The sequence below is a fragment of the Empidonax traillii genome, unplaced genomic scaffold (assembly GCF_003031625.1).
Source record: "Empidonax traillii isolate 1590-97213 ecotype Southwest subspecies unplaced genomic scaffold, ASM303162v1 scaffold289:size826226, whole genome shotgun sequence".
In the NCBI taxonomy this organism is placed as follows: Eukaryota; Metazoa; Chordata; class Aves; order Passeriformes; family Tyrannidae; genus Empidonax; species Empidonax traillii.
Genome location: NW_020955482.1, coordinates 644,146 through 660,724, shown reverse-complemented (window position 1 = coordinate 660,724; position 16,579 = coordinate 644,146). Strand labels below are relative to the sequence as shown.

At 37.9% G+C, this 16,579-nt stretch overlaps 1 protein-coding gene across 1 annotated transcript in view; it reads left to right on the top strand.

The window, feature by feature from the left end:
• Positions 1-16,579, top strand: part of ALDH1L2 (aldehyde dehydrogenase 1 family member L2) — a 33,877-nt gene that overhangs the window by 3,200 nt on the left and 14,098 nt on the right. Inside the window, exons 2-10 of the mRNA XM_027890461.1 lie at positions 2,859-3,000; positions 4,981-5,215; positions 9,480-9,645; positions 10,480-10,581; positions 12,154-12,243; positions 13,308-13,442; positions 13,852-13,977; positions 15,380-15,471; positions 16,281-16,428. Of these exons, the coding sequence (XP_027746262.1) occupies positions 2,859-3,000; positions 4,981-5,215; positions 9,480-9,645; positions 10,480-10,581; positions 12,154-12,243; positions 13,308-13,442; positions 13,852-13,977; positions 15,380-15,471; positions 16,281-16,428 (1,236 nt within the window). The remainder of the gene's footprint in view (positions 1-2,858; positions 3,001-4,980; positions 5,216-9,479; positions 9,646-10,479; positions 10,582-12,153; positions 12,244-13,307; positions 13,443-13,851; positions 13,978-15,379; positions 15,472-16,280; positions 16,429-16,579) is intronic.

Sequence of the window (16,579 nt, the reverse complement as noted above, 5' to 3'; positions counted from 1 at the left end):
ATTCATTTGGGGATTCTGTTCTCTGTTTTCTTCTTACCATTTGTTGATTCAGTTCCACAGCTAACACAAATTAAGCACGTGTAGCTTTACTGAAATTATGTTGATTTATAGCCTCTCATGACTTGGAACTGGAATTGGTATGGCATTCCATGTAATATGTGAATCAGATTTATTCACAGGGAAATGTGAGCTGAAAGTTTAGGAGAAGAGGATACATATGTTATTAACACTGTGTGAATAAATGTAGGAAAAGTAACTCCTAAAGTGATGATAAATTTGGACTTTAAATTAGAAGAAGATTGGCCAAACATCAGAAAAGCAGCAGAGTACAGCAATGAGGACTTTGAAAATACTTTGAAAAGGAGGTCAGTTGAATTTGTAAAAACAATCCTATGACATCATTGATTGTGATGGCAGAGGACTGGATTTGTTAGCTAAGAAGATCCCTTTCAGACTTGAGTTCTTTCTGAGAGATGTTAAGAAAAGGACAAAAGTAGAATAAGTAACCCTCATCTGGACTATCTTTAATATTTCTTCAATATACTGGTTGGTGTACCACTGTATATCAGCACAGTACAGAAATCAGAGGATGATTTCTGAACATGCCATGATCACTGAACATGCCAGACATGTTCAGTGATCCAGCAGACCAATCTTTCTCCAACTTGCCTGCTATAATTATACTTGGGAAAATTCCATAGTTTGTTTTAATAATGCAGCAACATTTCTGTTGTAAAAGTGAAGATATCCATCATAAAGCATCGACAATAAGCATTCTCTCTTCTTGGACCTTGCTGGATAAGGATTGCAGGGAGAAGTTGTGCTCATGAACAGAGCAGAGTCTCATCTTTATTAAGAGCAAAATAATGGACTATTTTAAATATAACTGCCAGCAGTGCAGTGTTGGTACCAGTCTCACAGATGTTTTTTACCAGCCAGTTATAACAATCTGATTTTGCAAGAGCCTGAGTTATCTTTGCATCTTACTGCTTGTTTCTACTGCAGTGGCACTAGTGCTGAGTAATGATGCAATACAGGGACAATTTTACTATGCAGTTTCATTCTGAGGGAAAATATTGTCTCTGGAAAAAAAATAGTTATTTCCTATTGTTTTATATAAAAAAATAAAGAGCACACTCCAATATTCCTGTAATGGAACCTACCAATTCATAATTCCTTTTTCTAAGTCCAGCTGCACAACTAAAAGTTAAGTTGAAAACAGGAAGATACAGCCATACTGTGTCAGCTGTGAAATGAATTGCAATGAATGTGTTGTGGTTTTGAGTAACCTGTTTTTCAGGACATTTCTGTTTGTCATAGGATCTGATGGGCAGTGCAGAACATTTGTTATCCAGTCAATAACCTGCTTAGTCAAAGTGTCCTCATATCCCAGCACCATAAGAAAGGGAAAAGAGGAAGGAGAAAAAGTGCAAGTGCCAACATACAAACAAAGCAAATGTCAGTGGTTAAGACATTCATACAGTGCCTTGATTCCTCTAATGGTTCATAAGGAAAAAATGGAAGTCAAAGTCCAGTTGGGAGAGATGAAGTTAACAATAAAGTTAGGGAGAGTGTGGATTTATTTTCTACCTTTCATTCAGGACTCTTAAAAGGAGGGATCTGTATTGTTTGAGTCTAGGAGTAGTTTGTACCAGATTTAGCCTTGAGGAAAGTAAGTTTTCTGTTTATTCTCTGTGGACGTTTCCTTTTTAACCAGCTCCAATAGTCCATTTGTTTTTCAAAGGTGGTTTCCGGTTTTTATTTTCCAAAGCTGACTATAAATGCAAAGAGACAGTTCCACCCTTCTGCCATACTTGCGTGCTCATTTCTGCTCCCCACTGGACCTATGTTAGGACTTGGGGCACTTCAGTGAACTAGATCTGTGAGTAGATCCAGTTAAGAATAAGTCACACTTTGTCAGGTCAGTGCCTCCCTACTTCAGTAGCTTAATCCAGTTCTTGGGATAAAGAAATACAGAAATACCAATTCTGGTATAAAGGAGGTATTAGAGGTGAGGGACTGGAGGTAGGGTGGGATAGGAGCAGAACTGCCACCTAAATCTAAAGAGACTCTGAAGGTTAATTAGTAGTTTTCTCAGGATACAATCACTTGAAAAGTGTAGAATTACCTGATATCCTGGCACCATCATAGTGTTGTGATCCTAACTACTATAAATTAAAAAAAAAAAAAAAAAAAAAAAAAAAAAAAAAAAAAAAAAGTGGAGGTGATTACTTGTACCTACTCAGATTGAAGAAGCTTAAAATCACACATCTGGTGTACTGGGGTCCAAACACAGCAAGCAGTGGAAGTCCAGCAAGGGAAACACATTTAGCAGTATTTCCTTGTAGGAGGATCAAATGGATGATCATTACCTTTAACTTGGCAGGAACAATGCAAGCTTGTCTTCTTTAGCCTATACATGTTAACCAAAAATAATACACCACTGTTTAATCAGAGGGATTTAGAGGGCGTGTTACAGGCTCATACATAATGCCTAGAAAAAGTGTTTTATGTACCCATTTCAAAAAATGTATTTTCCTTTCTTATGTTATTAGTTCTGACTATGAATAGGCTGTGGAACCTCTTATAAGAAGCAGTGGATCTGTCTAATGAAAATTCTAGAAAAGCCATATAAACAAAAGTGACAGTATCAGATGATACGTTCTTGTGAAGTATGAATTGTATGTTGCCTGACAATAATCTCGAAAAATTATTGCTTCAAAGGTGATTAGGGTAGAAAGACTATTCCATTTTAAATAAAAATGAACATTGATAAAGAAAGGGCAAGGGAGAAATGTAAGCAACAAGATATTTTCTTTGCATCCTAAAACATGTTTAATTTTGATTCTCTTTACCAGGCTTATCAACACAAGCTAAAGCTAGCCCTTATAGGTCAAAGCATTTTTGGACAAGAAGTTTATAACAAGCTGAGAAAAGAGGGGCATAAAGTTGTGGGCGTATTCACAGTGCCTGACAAGAATGGACAAGCTGATCCTCTGGGTAAGTGTAGCTTTAATCCAGATGTTAAAATTGCAGGCATCCGTAAAAAACTTGCCTTTTTTGTGAAAAGATGATATCTATATGGGAATGACTTTCATATATTGCCTTTATTGCACTGAATTCAGCACAGGAACTATGCTTTACCAAACACAAGTCCCAGAAACGGTTTAAACTCGTCAATTTGTCAGCATTTAGAAGTTGTTTCTAACCGTGCGGGGCCACACATTAGGACACTGGAAGAATAAAATTAATCTGGATAGCTTATTTGAATGTACATCCTAGAGGTAATTGTTCTGAACGAGATCTGTCTCTTAAAGCACAGAGCTGCTGAGCCTGTACTCAAACTCAAATGTCTGTCACTTGCTTCCCTGTGGGGGCTGGGGCACTCTAAGCATGGAGCCAAGAAGATTGTTTGTCCCTGGCTTTCTGCCCTTTCTGACAAGTTTGCATCTGGCAGTGTACCTGCAGAGCCTATTTTTCTTCAACCTGGACCATGGAAAAACACATTACAAAGGTCACAGGAGGGTTTGCTCTCCCTTTTTCCATTGTCAAGGTGCATAAGGATTTTCTAGACTTCCTAATGAAAGAGTTGTTTCAGAATTGTACTCATTGTAGTCATAGAAGAGAACCCAGCATGACAAAGAAGCTTATTTGGAACATCTGAACTGTAACTTTTCTTTGTTTTCTTTTTTGCTTGTTTGTATTTGTTTTGATTTTTTTTGTTTGTTTTTGGTTTTGTTTTATTTTTTCAGCGGCACAAAGATAGTTAAAATGATCAGCAAATAGAAGTGCCAGAATGGAATGTGCATATATGGATAATCCAAAATTAAAACTACATTCCGTGAGCTGTCTCATGTCTCTTTTGGTTTTGTTTTGGGTTTTTTTTCTGGTTTTTGACTGGTCCTGACACGTTTTTAGAGAACCCGTACGAGGGAAGAATCAAACACAAATTTTGCTTAGCTAGGCTGTGCTGCTCACAGACTAGCATATAATTCTTAACTCTGCCTCATTAAAAGATTTAATCACACTTTGGAAGAATTAGAGGAGGTAACTGTTAGTTTAGACAAAGAAAATTTGACTACCCAGCTCTGGTGGGATTACACTATATATAAATACTATATATATATTATATATAATGTAGCATAACTTGGTTACAGTATGTAAATTATTCTTGTACAGTTAGTACACTAACAAATGCAACTAAGTAAATTTTCCAATATTTCAATTGTACATTTATTTTAACTAAACATTGGATTAGTTTATTGCTCTCCTAATTGAAAAAAAAAAGAGAAATTGCTAGATACCTCATTGCTTTTTACGTCCAGATGACTCTGAGAGCTTAAGTCTTAAACAGAATTTTGTAACATTTCTGTATCCTCAGACAACTACAGTTTTTGTTTCTAAAAGCCAGTGAAGTACACTCTAACTTCCATGGAACGATATTTAAGTAAGTGTTTACTTGGGTGATATTTAGGTGTTTACTTAAGACCTAAGTAAACACGCTGAATCTCAAGATTCAATATCAGAAGTGAAAACAAGAAAGTAAAGCATAAATATGGTTTTAGAAATTTAATTAGATTAGGTGAATTTTAGGAAAATTTTGGTGGAAAATTAAGTTCTGCTTAACCAAACCACTTGCAGGCAAATGTAATGATTGGACAAGAAATGAAGTGCCACTCTTTAAGTAGTCAACAATAACATTCATCATTCTTTCCTGCTTTCATTGGTACTTATTAGCCAAGTCATAAGAGTAAACTTGAAGTTGAGAATGACATAAGCTATAGGGATGAGAATCACAGACAGGATGAATGAAACATATCCAAGCACAAAGGTTTTTAAATAACATACAGAACAAAGGCCACTCTGTAATCGCACACTTGGTGATCTGCTTGAGTTGTCTTACTAGGTGTATCTCTGATTTCAGTTTGAATTTTTAACACAAAACATGAATTAAAAAAAAAATTTGTTCTTACCCCTCAGCACTGGCGGCAGAGAAGGATGGCACTCCTGTTTTTAAGTTCCCCAGATGGAGAGCTAAAGGCAAGCCTATCCAGGAAGTAGTTGCAGCCTACAAATCAGTTGGAGCAGAGCTAAATGTCCTTCCGTTCTGTACACAGTTTATTCCCATGGATGTTATTGACTGCCCAAAGCACGGCTCTATTATTTACCATCCATCCATCCTACCACGCCACCGAGGAGCTTCTGCAATCAACTGGTGAGTTTTGTGCTCAAAACTATGTTTTTGTCATTTTAGGATGCTGGTCTGCACCCATTACTCATGTAAATGCTGGCACAGTTCTGTTGACTTGCAACTGCTCTGAAGGAACTTCTCTGAAGCAGCTGACTATTTGGTTTATGAACTGCACTTCATACCTAAGATTTGTTATTGTTTCCAATGCGAGTGCAGCTGTTATTCTGGAAAGATCAGTGATGTGATCTGTACATTCATATATTTTACTCACATAGGCAAATTGACAATCTGGAGTTTCTATAAACAGGACACTGCCCTTGTGGCTCAACCCCCACAGACACTGGATAAATATTACGATAGGGGTTGATGCAGAGCCTAAGATTTCACTGAATGGGAGAATAGAAGAGAATCCACAAAAATAAAACTTTATCTAGCTGTTCTTCTGAGCAGTGCACAAGGCTGGGTTCAAACTGTTACCCTGAAAGAAGTACACTGCAATAATGACCACGGTAGAGTGATATCTAGCATTCTTGTGACAACAGAAATGCCATTACCACAGGGTTTAAATTGAATAAGAAATTGTCTAAATATAAAGAAACAATTTTAAAAGAATCTTAGAGGCAACATGTGCCAGGTCCTGCACTTTGGCCACAATGACCCCCTGCAGCGCTACAGGCTGGGCACAAAGTGGCTGGAGAGCAGCCAGGCAGAAAGGGACCTGGGGGTTTGGATTGACAGGAAGCTGAACATGAACCAGCAGTGTGCCCATATGACCAAGAAGGCCAATGGCATCCTGGCCTGCATCAAGAACAGTGTGGCCAGCAGGAGCAGGGCAGTGATCCTTCCCCTGTACTCTGCGTTGGTGAGGCCACACCTTGAGTATTGTGTCCAGTTCTGGGCCCCTCAGTTCAGAAAGGATACTGAGGTGCTGGAGCAGGTCCAGGGAAGAGCAACGAGGCTGGTGAAGGGACTTGAGCACAAGTCCTATAAGGAGAGGCTGAAGGAGCTGAGGTTGTTTAGTCTGGAGAAGAGGAGGCTCAGGGGTGACCTCATCACCCTCTCTAGCTCCCTGAAAGGAGGTTGTAGCCAGGTTGGTCTCTTTTCCCAGGCAGCTATCAGTAAGGCAAGAGGGCATGGTCTGAGCTCTGTTAGGAAGAAATTGTTTACAGAGAGGGTAATCAGTCATTGGAATGGGCTGCCCAGGGAGGTGGTGGATTCTTCGTCCCTGGAGGTTTTTAAGATGAGAGTGAATGTGGCACTGAGTGCCATGGTCTGGTAACCACAGTGGTAGTGGATCAAGGGTTGGACTTGATGATCTCAGAGGTCCTTTCCAACCCGGCTAATTCTATGATTCTGTGATGATTATCTGAAGACAGGGTGCTGTAGTTTCAAAGCAAAATTGTATCTTTTTTTTATTTATTTTTTTTTTTTAATTTTTATCCTTACTGGAAAAAATGGTAAGCTGAAGTACTTAAACAGAGGTGTAAAGGAGACTGTTACAGATGGAAGGAAATCCTTCAAAAATGCGTCAGTTGTGTCCAAGTGAGTAGAATAACAAAAGGGCATAAATTCTGGCAAATCAGGTGAAAAATGAGAGTCAGACGGTCCAGAAAAAAAAACATAAAATTGAATAATAACAATTCTCCCAAGTACATTAAAGGTGAGAGGTATGTAGGGTTATAGAGGTGTTTGATTTTACAAAGGTGCTTATGAAAGGGAATACCATAGTAGGAGATCTGTATTGGTATTCAGGAGGAAGGAGGTTAAGGTGTTTATCCTACAGCCCTTCTTTGTGCAGAATAAGTGAAAACAACTCTCTTCAGCTAAACTGTGAGTAGAAGAGATTTTAGGTAAACTGATGAATGAATAAGAATCTCTTATACATTTATCTTTTATTCATCTCTTATTCATTCAGGACCAGGGGACTTTCAAGCAAATTTGAAGCTGCAGCTTTGAGACAATCTGCAGCATTCCTGTTTCTTAAGGTCATGTTGGTACAGGTGACTGGAAAAACAGCAAGAGCAATACCAGTTTTAAAACAACTGAAAGAAAAAGCCAGGAAACTTTAGACCAGTCGCTCTGGTTTCAAGCTATAATAAAGAATACGCTATCTATGCAAATGGGTAAATGTGATAATGTGAATGTGAGATAAAGAAAATGAGAAGTCAAATTCAAAGTTAAAAATCATAAAGAAATGTACACAAGGGGCAAAACCCCCTGACTATATGCAAGCAGTATTAAAGTTAATTGTTGTAACTCAGAAAAGAGACCATCAAAGGATCATAAATACTGTCTGGTTCTCAGTTGGAACATAAACTAGATATATTTCAATAAAAGCTAAAAAAGATGGTCAAGGTATAGAACAGCTTTCACATGATGGGAGACAAAGCACAGAGTCTTCAGACTGGAAAAGAGGTCACTGGGAAGGAAATACGCTAGCTGTGCATTAAGCTATGAAAGACATGGAAAGGTGAGCAAGGAATGATCAATCATTCTTAATCAAAAGTTAGGGGGCAGCCAGCAAAGAAATCAGCTTGTAGGATTTGACCAGGAATAAAGGAGGTACTTTTACTGCATGCAGTCTGTTATTAAATTGTGGTACTTCCCGGCTAGAGAGCTCCAGAAGGATGCTTTCATGGAGGAAAAGTTCATAAAGATCTATTACATAGGAAGATGTAGATACAAATTCTCTTTCAGGAAGTTCCTGAAGTGAAGGTTTCCAGAAACAGGAATGTACTGCAGTGTTGTATCACTATGTCTTGCTTTATTTTGCATATTCCTTCTGTAAGCATCTGCCCTTCCCAGGTAAAGGCCATTGTCTGAGGCCTTTAAGCTACAGTAGGATTTGGTCTTGGCTGACTATTCTTGTCCCTCTCAACCCTTGCTCTCATCATTACTTCTTTCATGTGTTGTGTCTACAGCCCTGGTGTTGATCAGGCCCTTTATCTCCACAGTATGACCAAGAAAACCTTTGGGAATTAGGCATGGCTAAAGAGGTACCAGGGACAAACAAAGTCCCTGAGGCTCTGAGGGTTCCTCACTCACTTCCTTTACATCTTTTTCCAGCTGCTGCCACTCTGTTATCTGCAGGCCTATGCAGAGGGAGCTGGTGGACAGGGAGGGGGCACACAGTAGTTCTCATCCTGTCACCTCTTCAGCATCAGGGACAATTGCCCATGAAACCTTCTTCTTGTCCAGTGCCAGGCTGACAATATTCACTTCTCATCAGTGATCTTTTGGAATTTTTACATAATAGAAAACACAGGAAGTGCTGCCTAAATGTGAGAAAGATCTGAAATGGACTAGCCAAACCTATGTAAGCTCCCACTTCAGTTATAGCTGCCAGCTTCCCCAGTTGTCTTTGGAGTTTGTCCCTTGTTCTGCACGTATGTGTGTTTTATTCTTTTCAATAGCGTAGGGCTTTTCAGTGCTTACAATTAATAATGAATTTTCCTGTGTGTAAGCAGATCTTGGATGATCTGTTACAATATGGACTGCCAAGGGAACACTTACATGAGATATGCATTACTTAAAACATCATCGGTATTTACATGCAGACAAATGGTTAAAATCGTGCAGGAAATATTCTGGCTGCTCCCCTAAACACTTTGGTCTGATTTTCCATTATTCTGAGGCGCATGCCGAAGGAGAACTGGAAAGTTTCAAGTGCCTGAAGTTCCATTCACATGCAGAGGCAGATCCTGAGCTGAGGTAAATCAGCATAGGTCTGTTGTAAGTGTTGCTGTGTTCATGCACAGCAGCTGAGAATCTGGCTGGATACCCTTAATTCCCTTAATAACTTTTTTTTTAAACAGTTGTATATTCATAATTTTCTACTCTGAGCTTAGCTCTTTTACAGCTGTGTGACAACTGTATTTGCCTTGTTGACCTGCAGATGAGCTGTGAGGCTTGGCTAATGCCATGAATTATTAAGATAATATGCTGTTAGATGCTTCCATCTTTCAAATTCTGTCGTAACTACTGCACACCTTTTGCTCTGTGTGTCTTACCACTAATAATTATCACAATGATCTGTGTGAAAGACAGCCAGGGTTCACTTGCATAATTTCTTATGTCATTTTATGGAAACCATACACCAACAGTACCAAAACAGTGGGTCTCTGACAGTGAAGTGAGCAATGAAAGTATATTAAAGATGGTTCAGGATTTTCTTCACTGTCTTCCTGAGAAAATGAATGTATAACACATGAGGATATCCCTGACTACTTTTGTACTATCTATATTTACTGTAAGTCTTTTTTTTTTTTTTTTTTTTTATAATGTCCAGGACTTTAATTCAAGGAGATAAGAAAGCAGGATTTACTATTTTTTGGGCTGATGATGGTTTGGACACTGGACCAATACTTCTGCAGCGAGAATGTGATGTTGGCCAAAATGACACTGTGGATGACCTGTACAACCGGTTTCTCTTCCCAGAAGGCATAAAGGCTATGGTATGTTTAGCTGTACTAAATACCAGCTTTTTAAGAGGAAAAGAGGTTGAAATCAAAGGAAGTATAGAAAAGATGCATGCCTTTGGAAAGAGGTTGTGGTGCTCAGCCAAATCCTAGACTTCAGTGGAGCTGTGCAGCTGCACAACAGCTGAGGATGTGACCTCGGAATATTTGTTGCTGACAGGAGGCAGAACATATTCTGTTTCCACAGATGGCAACAAGTTGATTTTGTTTGGAATATAGCTCTTTCCAGAGATTCCTTAAATGTTTTTACAAGATGAAATCTTTTAAAGGCTCAGAGAGACCAACAAGTTAGGAGTGATGTTTTTTAAAACAAGAGAGGGAGTTGGTGTTTTAAGCTCAAAGCCCTGGTGGGTTGGCTTTGGATTTTGTATGGGTGCCCTTTTTTTGTATTTTTTTAAAGTGAATAAAGGAAAATAAATTAAAAATACTCAGCATTGTTCATTAGAGATTTTTTTTCTCTTTCCCCTTAAATGCAGAGAACTAACGTTTTGCATAAAGAAATAGGAAGAATTTGAAAGCAGTCATACTGAGCTACATTTTTGTCCTGCAGAGTTTTAGGCAGCTGCTATAAGTTTTGTGACTAGGTACTACCATCAAATTTTGGAGGCTATTTCTTTTGTCAAAGAAGTTTAATCGCACATGTATGTCAATCAGGGCAGCATTGGTCCCTGAGATTTTGGAGATCCTAGGTTTAAAAAAACCCAAACCAATTCACCTTGTGGCAGAAAGTCTTTTGCTGTCATTCACAAGTACGACTGAGGAAAAAAAGGTGAACCAAACTAACATTAAATCTGTTACTTTCTCACTTAGGTGGAAGCTGTACATCTCATTGCTGACGGTAAAGCCCCTCGTATACCTCAGCCTAAAGAAGGGGCCACATACGAAGGGATCCAGAAGAAGGAAAATGCAGAGGTAGTGTTAAATAACATTGGGTTTTGTGCATAGCATTAGAAAAGATATTAACTCAGATTACAACAGTAGCAATATGAAGTTAAATGACTTTTAACTCAGTTGTTTCTCTAGTTTTTTTTTCCTGGAATAACTGTAAGAATGCATGTAATGGAGCCCTAGGCTGAGTTGCTATTCCCTTTTAGTAGTTACATGTATTTAGAAATCTGATGTCCTATTTGGTATCATACAGGCATCTAGAAGCACTTCCAGGGGATTCTTAGTGAGTTACCATACTTGTAAATAAGACATTGGATGAAGATAGCTCTTATTGTTTACCAACAGGCCTTATGAAAGTCTCTACCAGAAATAGACTTGATGTTAGGAAAAGCAAATGTTGGCACCTGTCCTGCTAGCACTAAGGAAAAAAAAACAACATAGGTCATGTAAATGACCAATAATTTAATAATTTAAATACCCATATAAGAACTCTATTATCTAAGCACCTCCTGCATTACCTGATCTTCTTTTTGGTTGGGAAGGCCACCACTAAGGGATAGTGAAAGCTGCCTATAATACCTTCTTTTTCTTTTCTAGACCAGTGTAAAAGTTTATTAAAAAAAAAAAAAAAAAAAAGAGAAAAGTAAAAATTATTCCAAGAATTTTGACCTGAATTATTGCAGATGATGCTTTTAATCACATTTCAATTCCTGGCTTACCTTATGAACAAATAGTTTTGCATAAGGATATTTTATTAATCCATAAAATATAACATAAAATAGTGTAACATAATATTTAAGGAGCTTTCTTGTAGAGAACTGGCCTAATCTCCCTGATGTAAAACAATCTGCATTGGCTTAAAACTTGATTCTACATATTCTTTGTGTTTAGTGTAAGAAGGATGCTGAATACTTGAGTTTTGTTATTTAATAGCTATTCTGATACTTTAATTCATTTTGGCAGATTTGGTCAAAATTCTGCAAAGATAAAGCAATGCATTTTCACTGATGTTTCCTGTTAAATGTACAAGGCATTCTTAAAACATTATTTCCTTTTTCCTCAAAATTTTGCAGGAATTGCGAGTTGTAGTAGCGATTCCATTTATGGAACAATTTGTAAAAGGGCAATACACAATTAGAAAGTATTTCAATAGAAGTTTGTAGATTTATTAAAGAACTTAGGATCCAAGAAATAAAGAGGTCGTTTTGAGTAGAAGGTGATGCCCCAGACATACTCTTATTTATATTCATAATATGCTTATTACATTTGTGAATCATAGTATTCATTATTTAAGAATGAATACTTAGTAGCAAGAGTTATATTTTCATTATATTGATGTAAGAAGGAGAATCTGTGAAAAGATATAGACTACAGAGAGCACAGAAGTGCTAAGAGCATCCCAGGTGGGTCTGCGATGATTAGCCATCTGGAGATCACTGATCTTCCCTTATTAGACCAGACCCTTTCTATGTTCTTAAATACATGAATGGTTGAAAGAGAAGGAAGGAAAATTCGTAATTCTTATATAGGAAAGCATTACTAACTTGATTTATACCTAAACAGAGAAGAACTAGCTGGCATGTCTTGATTTCCTAGATCTCCTGGGACCAACCTGCAGCGTCTTTGCACAATTGGATTCGAGGGCATGATAAAGTGCCTGGAGCATGGACAACAATAGATGGCCAGGTATGCTCTGAAAACCAGAAGAATATTATTCCTTTCTACAACCTCTTTTTGACCCTTTTATGTTATGAAATTAAAAGTGTCTGCACACAACTGAATACAAATGACAGTTACAAGTAGCTCAAATTTGATGACCATATGTTTTGTATATACCTAGAACAGAATGTTCTAAATAAAATGTACAGAACACAGTAGTTAAGAGTTTTTTAATCATAGATCAATTTAATTTGAAGAAAGATGAGTATCTGAAAAAAAAATGAGGCACTATACAAAGGTAAGAAGAGTAGACCCAGACTGTGCCAGTCATTTTGGGAAGCAGTCATGCATTACAGTATAATGCAACCCATGCTCTACAGTGGGCAACATCACAGTATTGACAATACAGTGAAACACTGTGAACTGCTGAAATAACAGGGGATTTTATTTTAAGGAGATTTGGGCCTAGGTCATTTGCAGAAATAAATCTATCTCATTTTATCCAAAACCAACTACTTCCTTTCAGTGTATTAAGGATACTATATATTTGATCCACATTGTACTCACATAAAGTGTTTTAAAAATCACATTATCTTTCCTGGCTGTGCAGATTTTGTTATTTACTTAACTATTAGTCATCTGCTGGTAGCCTGCTTCAAAATCCTGGTTCTGCTCTAATGTCCAGGAACTATTGATGATTTGAGAGGCCAGAAAGAACAGAAGAGCCCAAGAGGGAGGCAGTGTTCAGCACTGACAGCCTGGGAGCAGATCTGGACTCCACCAGTCACACTCAGGCTTCTGCTGGTCTCTCCCTCTGGGCATTCACTGATAAAAGCTGCTTCCCTTCCTGCTCTGGTTCCAGCATGCACTTTGTTACAGCTAAGCAGCTTTGCAGGTTTAGGCAGCTTGAGAAGTGTTACACGTCCTGGGTTGTAAAGATCTAGAAATATTGTTCTAACGTGTTTTCCATGTGCAGGTGCTTTTATTTGTGTTATATTAAAGCTTCAAAACAGTGTCATATAATTGTTAAAATTTTAGAGCATGTTTAGAATCTGTGCCTTTTTAATTACATACATTACATTTATTTTTAGGTGGTTACATTTTACGGGTCATCATTATTTGATGCTTCAGTGCCTGCTGGACAAGAGCTGGCAATAAAAGGTGCTTCAAGACCTGGACTTGTAACCAAGAATGGTCTAGTCCTTTTTGGAAATGATGGGAAGATGGTAAGTGCTCAGTCTGGCAAACATAAGCATGGATGGAATAACTTTGGCAGTAAGTGCAAGTAGTGTGGACTTGTCAGGCTACACAAATCCAGGTGCTAATGACAGACTGGAGTTTGGAGATTATCGCTTGGAGTTTATCAATCCCCTACCATGCTATAGAGAAGACATTAATATTTTGCTTCTCATTCAATCCACATTCATTTCCAATATGGAGTAAAATGTACTAATACCAGAAGAAAATCTGAAAATGAGGTAGGAGTGGCTTGTGCTAAATTGCCTGCATCATATTAACTTTCCTTCAAGCCATTTATTTTACTGTTCCAATAACCATATTAATGCCTAAAAACTCTTCACATAAGGATGTACTTACCTGTCAGACAATTTAAAATCATATTCTCTCATTTTTTAGGTACTAGTGAGAAATCTGCAGTTTGAAGATGGAAAAATGATTCCTGCATCTAAATACTTCTCTGTTGATGAAACAACTGCCCTGGAACTTACAGAGGAGGAGAAAAAGATGGCAGAAGATATTAGGGTAATTCAATAAACTGCTTTAATAGGGTATTACTTCAGACAAAAGCATTGCATATTTATTATTGGCAAGGCATATCGCTTATTTCGTTGTGCAAATTATTTTTTGATAAAATACACTCAATATGGGGGTGAATGTTTAGCTGTTGACATTAATTCAGGTGAAACTGGGATTTCACTAGAGTACTTGTATGTCATTTTACAAGGTTTCCTTTCAGATACAAGTGATACAAAGACAGTGATTGGGGCATCAGTTATGGTAAATATCTATGAATGATGAAGGTGAGAGTGAGGAAAAACAAATGGACCTTCGCCTCACAGCAGTGAGTGTTCCAACACTGATAGACTTGCATAGTTCTGGAATCCTCTCTTCACTGTGGTGTTAATCACTAGGACGTGCTCAGAGTGGTCCTGTTGGACAAGCTCCAGGGGGTCTTAGAACAGCAATCTGAGAACAAAAAGCAGCAGTTTCCTCACTGTACCGGTGTGCACTGTCTCTTCTACCAAAACCACACGAAAGGGGCTATCGGGCAGAGGGTTGGGACAGTTGGAGAAGAAAGCTCTCATAGCCAGAGAGGCACTTTTCTGCCGTCTCCTGAAATCCATCCCTCTGTAGTAAATGTCAGGGGCTTAGCTGAAAGCCACATTTGTCACTGAAGTTTTGTGATGGAGCAGATGAGTCATAGACGTGCTCCCTTTTGCTAACTCTGCTGCAGGTTTATTAACTTTTGGCACAGGTCAGGCAGCTTGATGCACTAATATTTTAAACTGCTGCTTCAAGATTACCCTGAACCTGCTTGCCAGCAACCTAAGTGCTGCCTGGAGCTATTGACTGACTGAGAGAATAGCAAAAAGGAATATAAACTCATCAATTCATGACGCTACCTGCTAACTCTGAAACCTAATTATAATTAATTGAAATACTACATCGACAGTTATTTAACTATTCATTTCTCCATCTCATGTATGCGACTTAAACTACTTATCAGCTCTGCCCAGGGGCCTGAAATGCCATCAATCCAGTCACAAAGTGCTCCAGGCTGTCCTTGCCTCTATGGACAACATATTCCATAATGCAATGGGAAGTTGTTATTTGGAGTATAAAAGGCTTTTAAAAATGGGCCTGAAAATTGTAGCATTGTGACATTCAGGTTTCTTGCCTGATAAGGTAAAATTGTCATGGGCAAAATAATATATTTTGATCACGTAATTATGCTGAAAAATGTATTGTCCGACACCAGGTCTCTAGACTGTTCTAGAACCTTGCAAAATAATTTTGTATTTTGGAAACCTTTGAAATAGTAGATGTTGTAGGCACAGATACCATAGAAAATACAATTTGATAAATACTTCTTGCAGTTAGAGGATTATTGATTATTGCCTCTGTTATTTTTATGTATTATTAGGCTATTTGGAAGGGAATTTTAAGCAATGTTGCTGCAATTGAGGATTCCACAGACTTCTTCAAATCTGGAGCATCCTCTATGCATGTTGTCAGGTAAAAAATGTTCAAAATAACCAAATTTTGAAGCCAAAGTTGATGAAAATGAAGTTGTCACTGTGCTTTTAAATCAGAGTTGACCAAGTAGCATTAAAAAAAATAATCCCACGATGTTTTCCAGTACTCTTAACTGTTCCCTTTCCTACCTTTGAAAATACGGTAGAGTTCCTCTCCCAAGATTAGGAGGTATTGATGTGATCCTGCTCTTTCTACTGAAGGAAAATTCCTATTGACTTCAGGAACATCAGCCACATGGTTGGGACTGATTGGAGATCCAAACAAAGAGTTCCCCAGAGGGAAAGAGGAACCTTTCACAAAGAGAACTGAGCTCATGCTTCCAAGTGCACTGAGTTCTTCATGGTTTGGGTTACCTCATTAACCTTCTGTTAGCAGCTCAGATATTCCAGGCCATAATATAAAACCAGCATTTCAGGGTTTTTTAAAGAAACTGGTTACCAACCTTATTACTTACCAATCTTGGTGTCCTCCACATATTGGTAGAGTAGTCCTAAATACTGTTTTGCAGTAGTATATCAATATCTTCTATCAGTCATTTATTTCCAAAAGTTTACCTAAGAGCATTCCAGAACAGACATTTTCTTTTCCATAGCACCCCCAGCTAAACTTACGTTTCAATAAAATGCAACAACTTCTTTGCCCTTGTTGTCAGAGAAACATACACACATATTCACATGCATAAAAACTGGTGCCCAGTTTTGATCCCTTTCGACCTTCTAATGAATCGATTATCTGAAAAATTCTTTGATTTGTAATTTGTAAATTTATTCTGTCTTCAAAATCTTTAGAATGCTAGAAGAGATCAAACAGAAATATAGTGGACTTAAGCTACAGAGTGAAGATGTGTATATGGCCACCAAGTTTGCAGATTTTATTCAAATGGCTGTCAGAAAATTCAGAGGAGAAGACAAAGAGGAAGAGTTAGTAATTGATTATGTAAGACCTTTTATTTTCCATTTATTGCTTAGTCTTTCTTGGGCTTTAGGGAAGGGTAGACAATGGATTTTATTAGACTGCTTGATGCTGTAGAGAAACAAACAAATATTTGGTTATACAAACTTCTATATATTTACCTTTTGGAATGGAA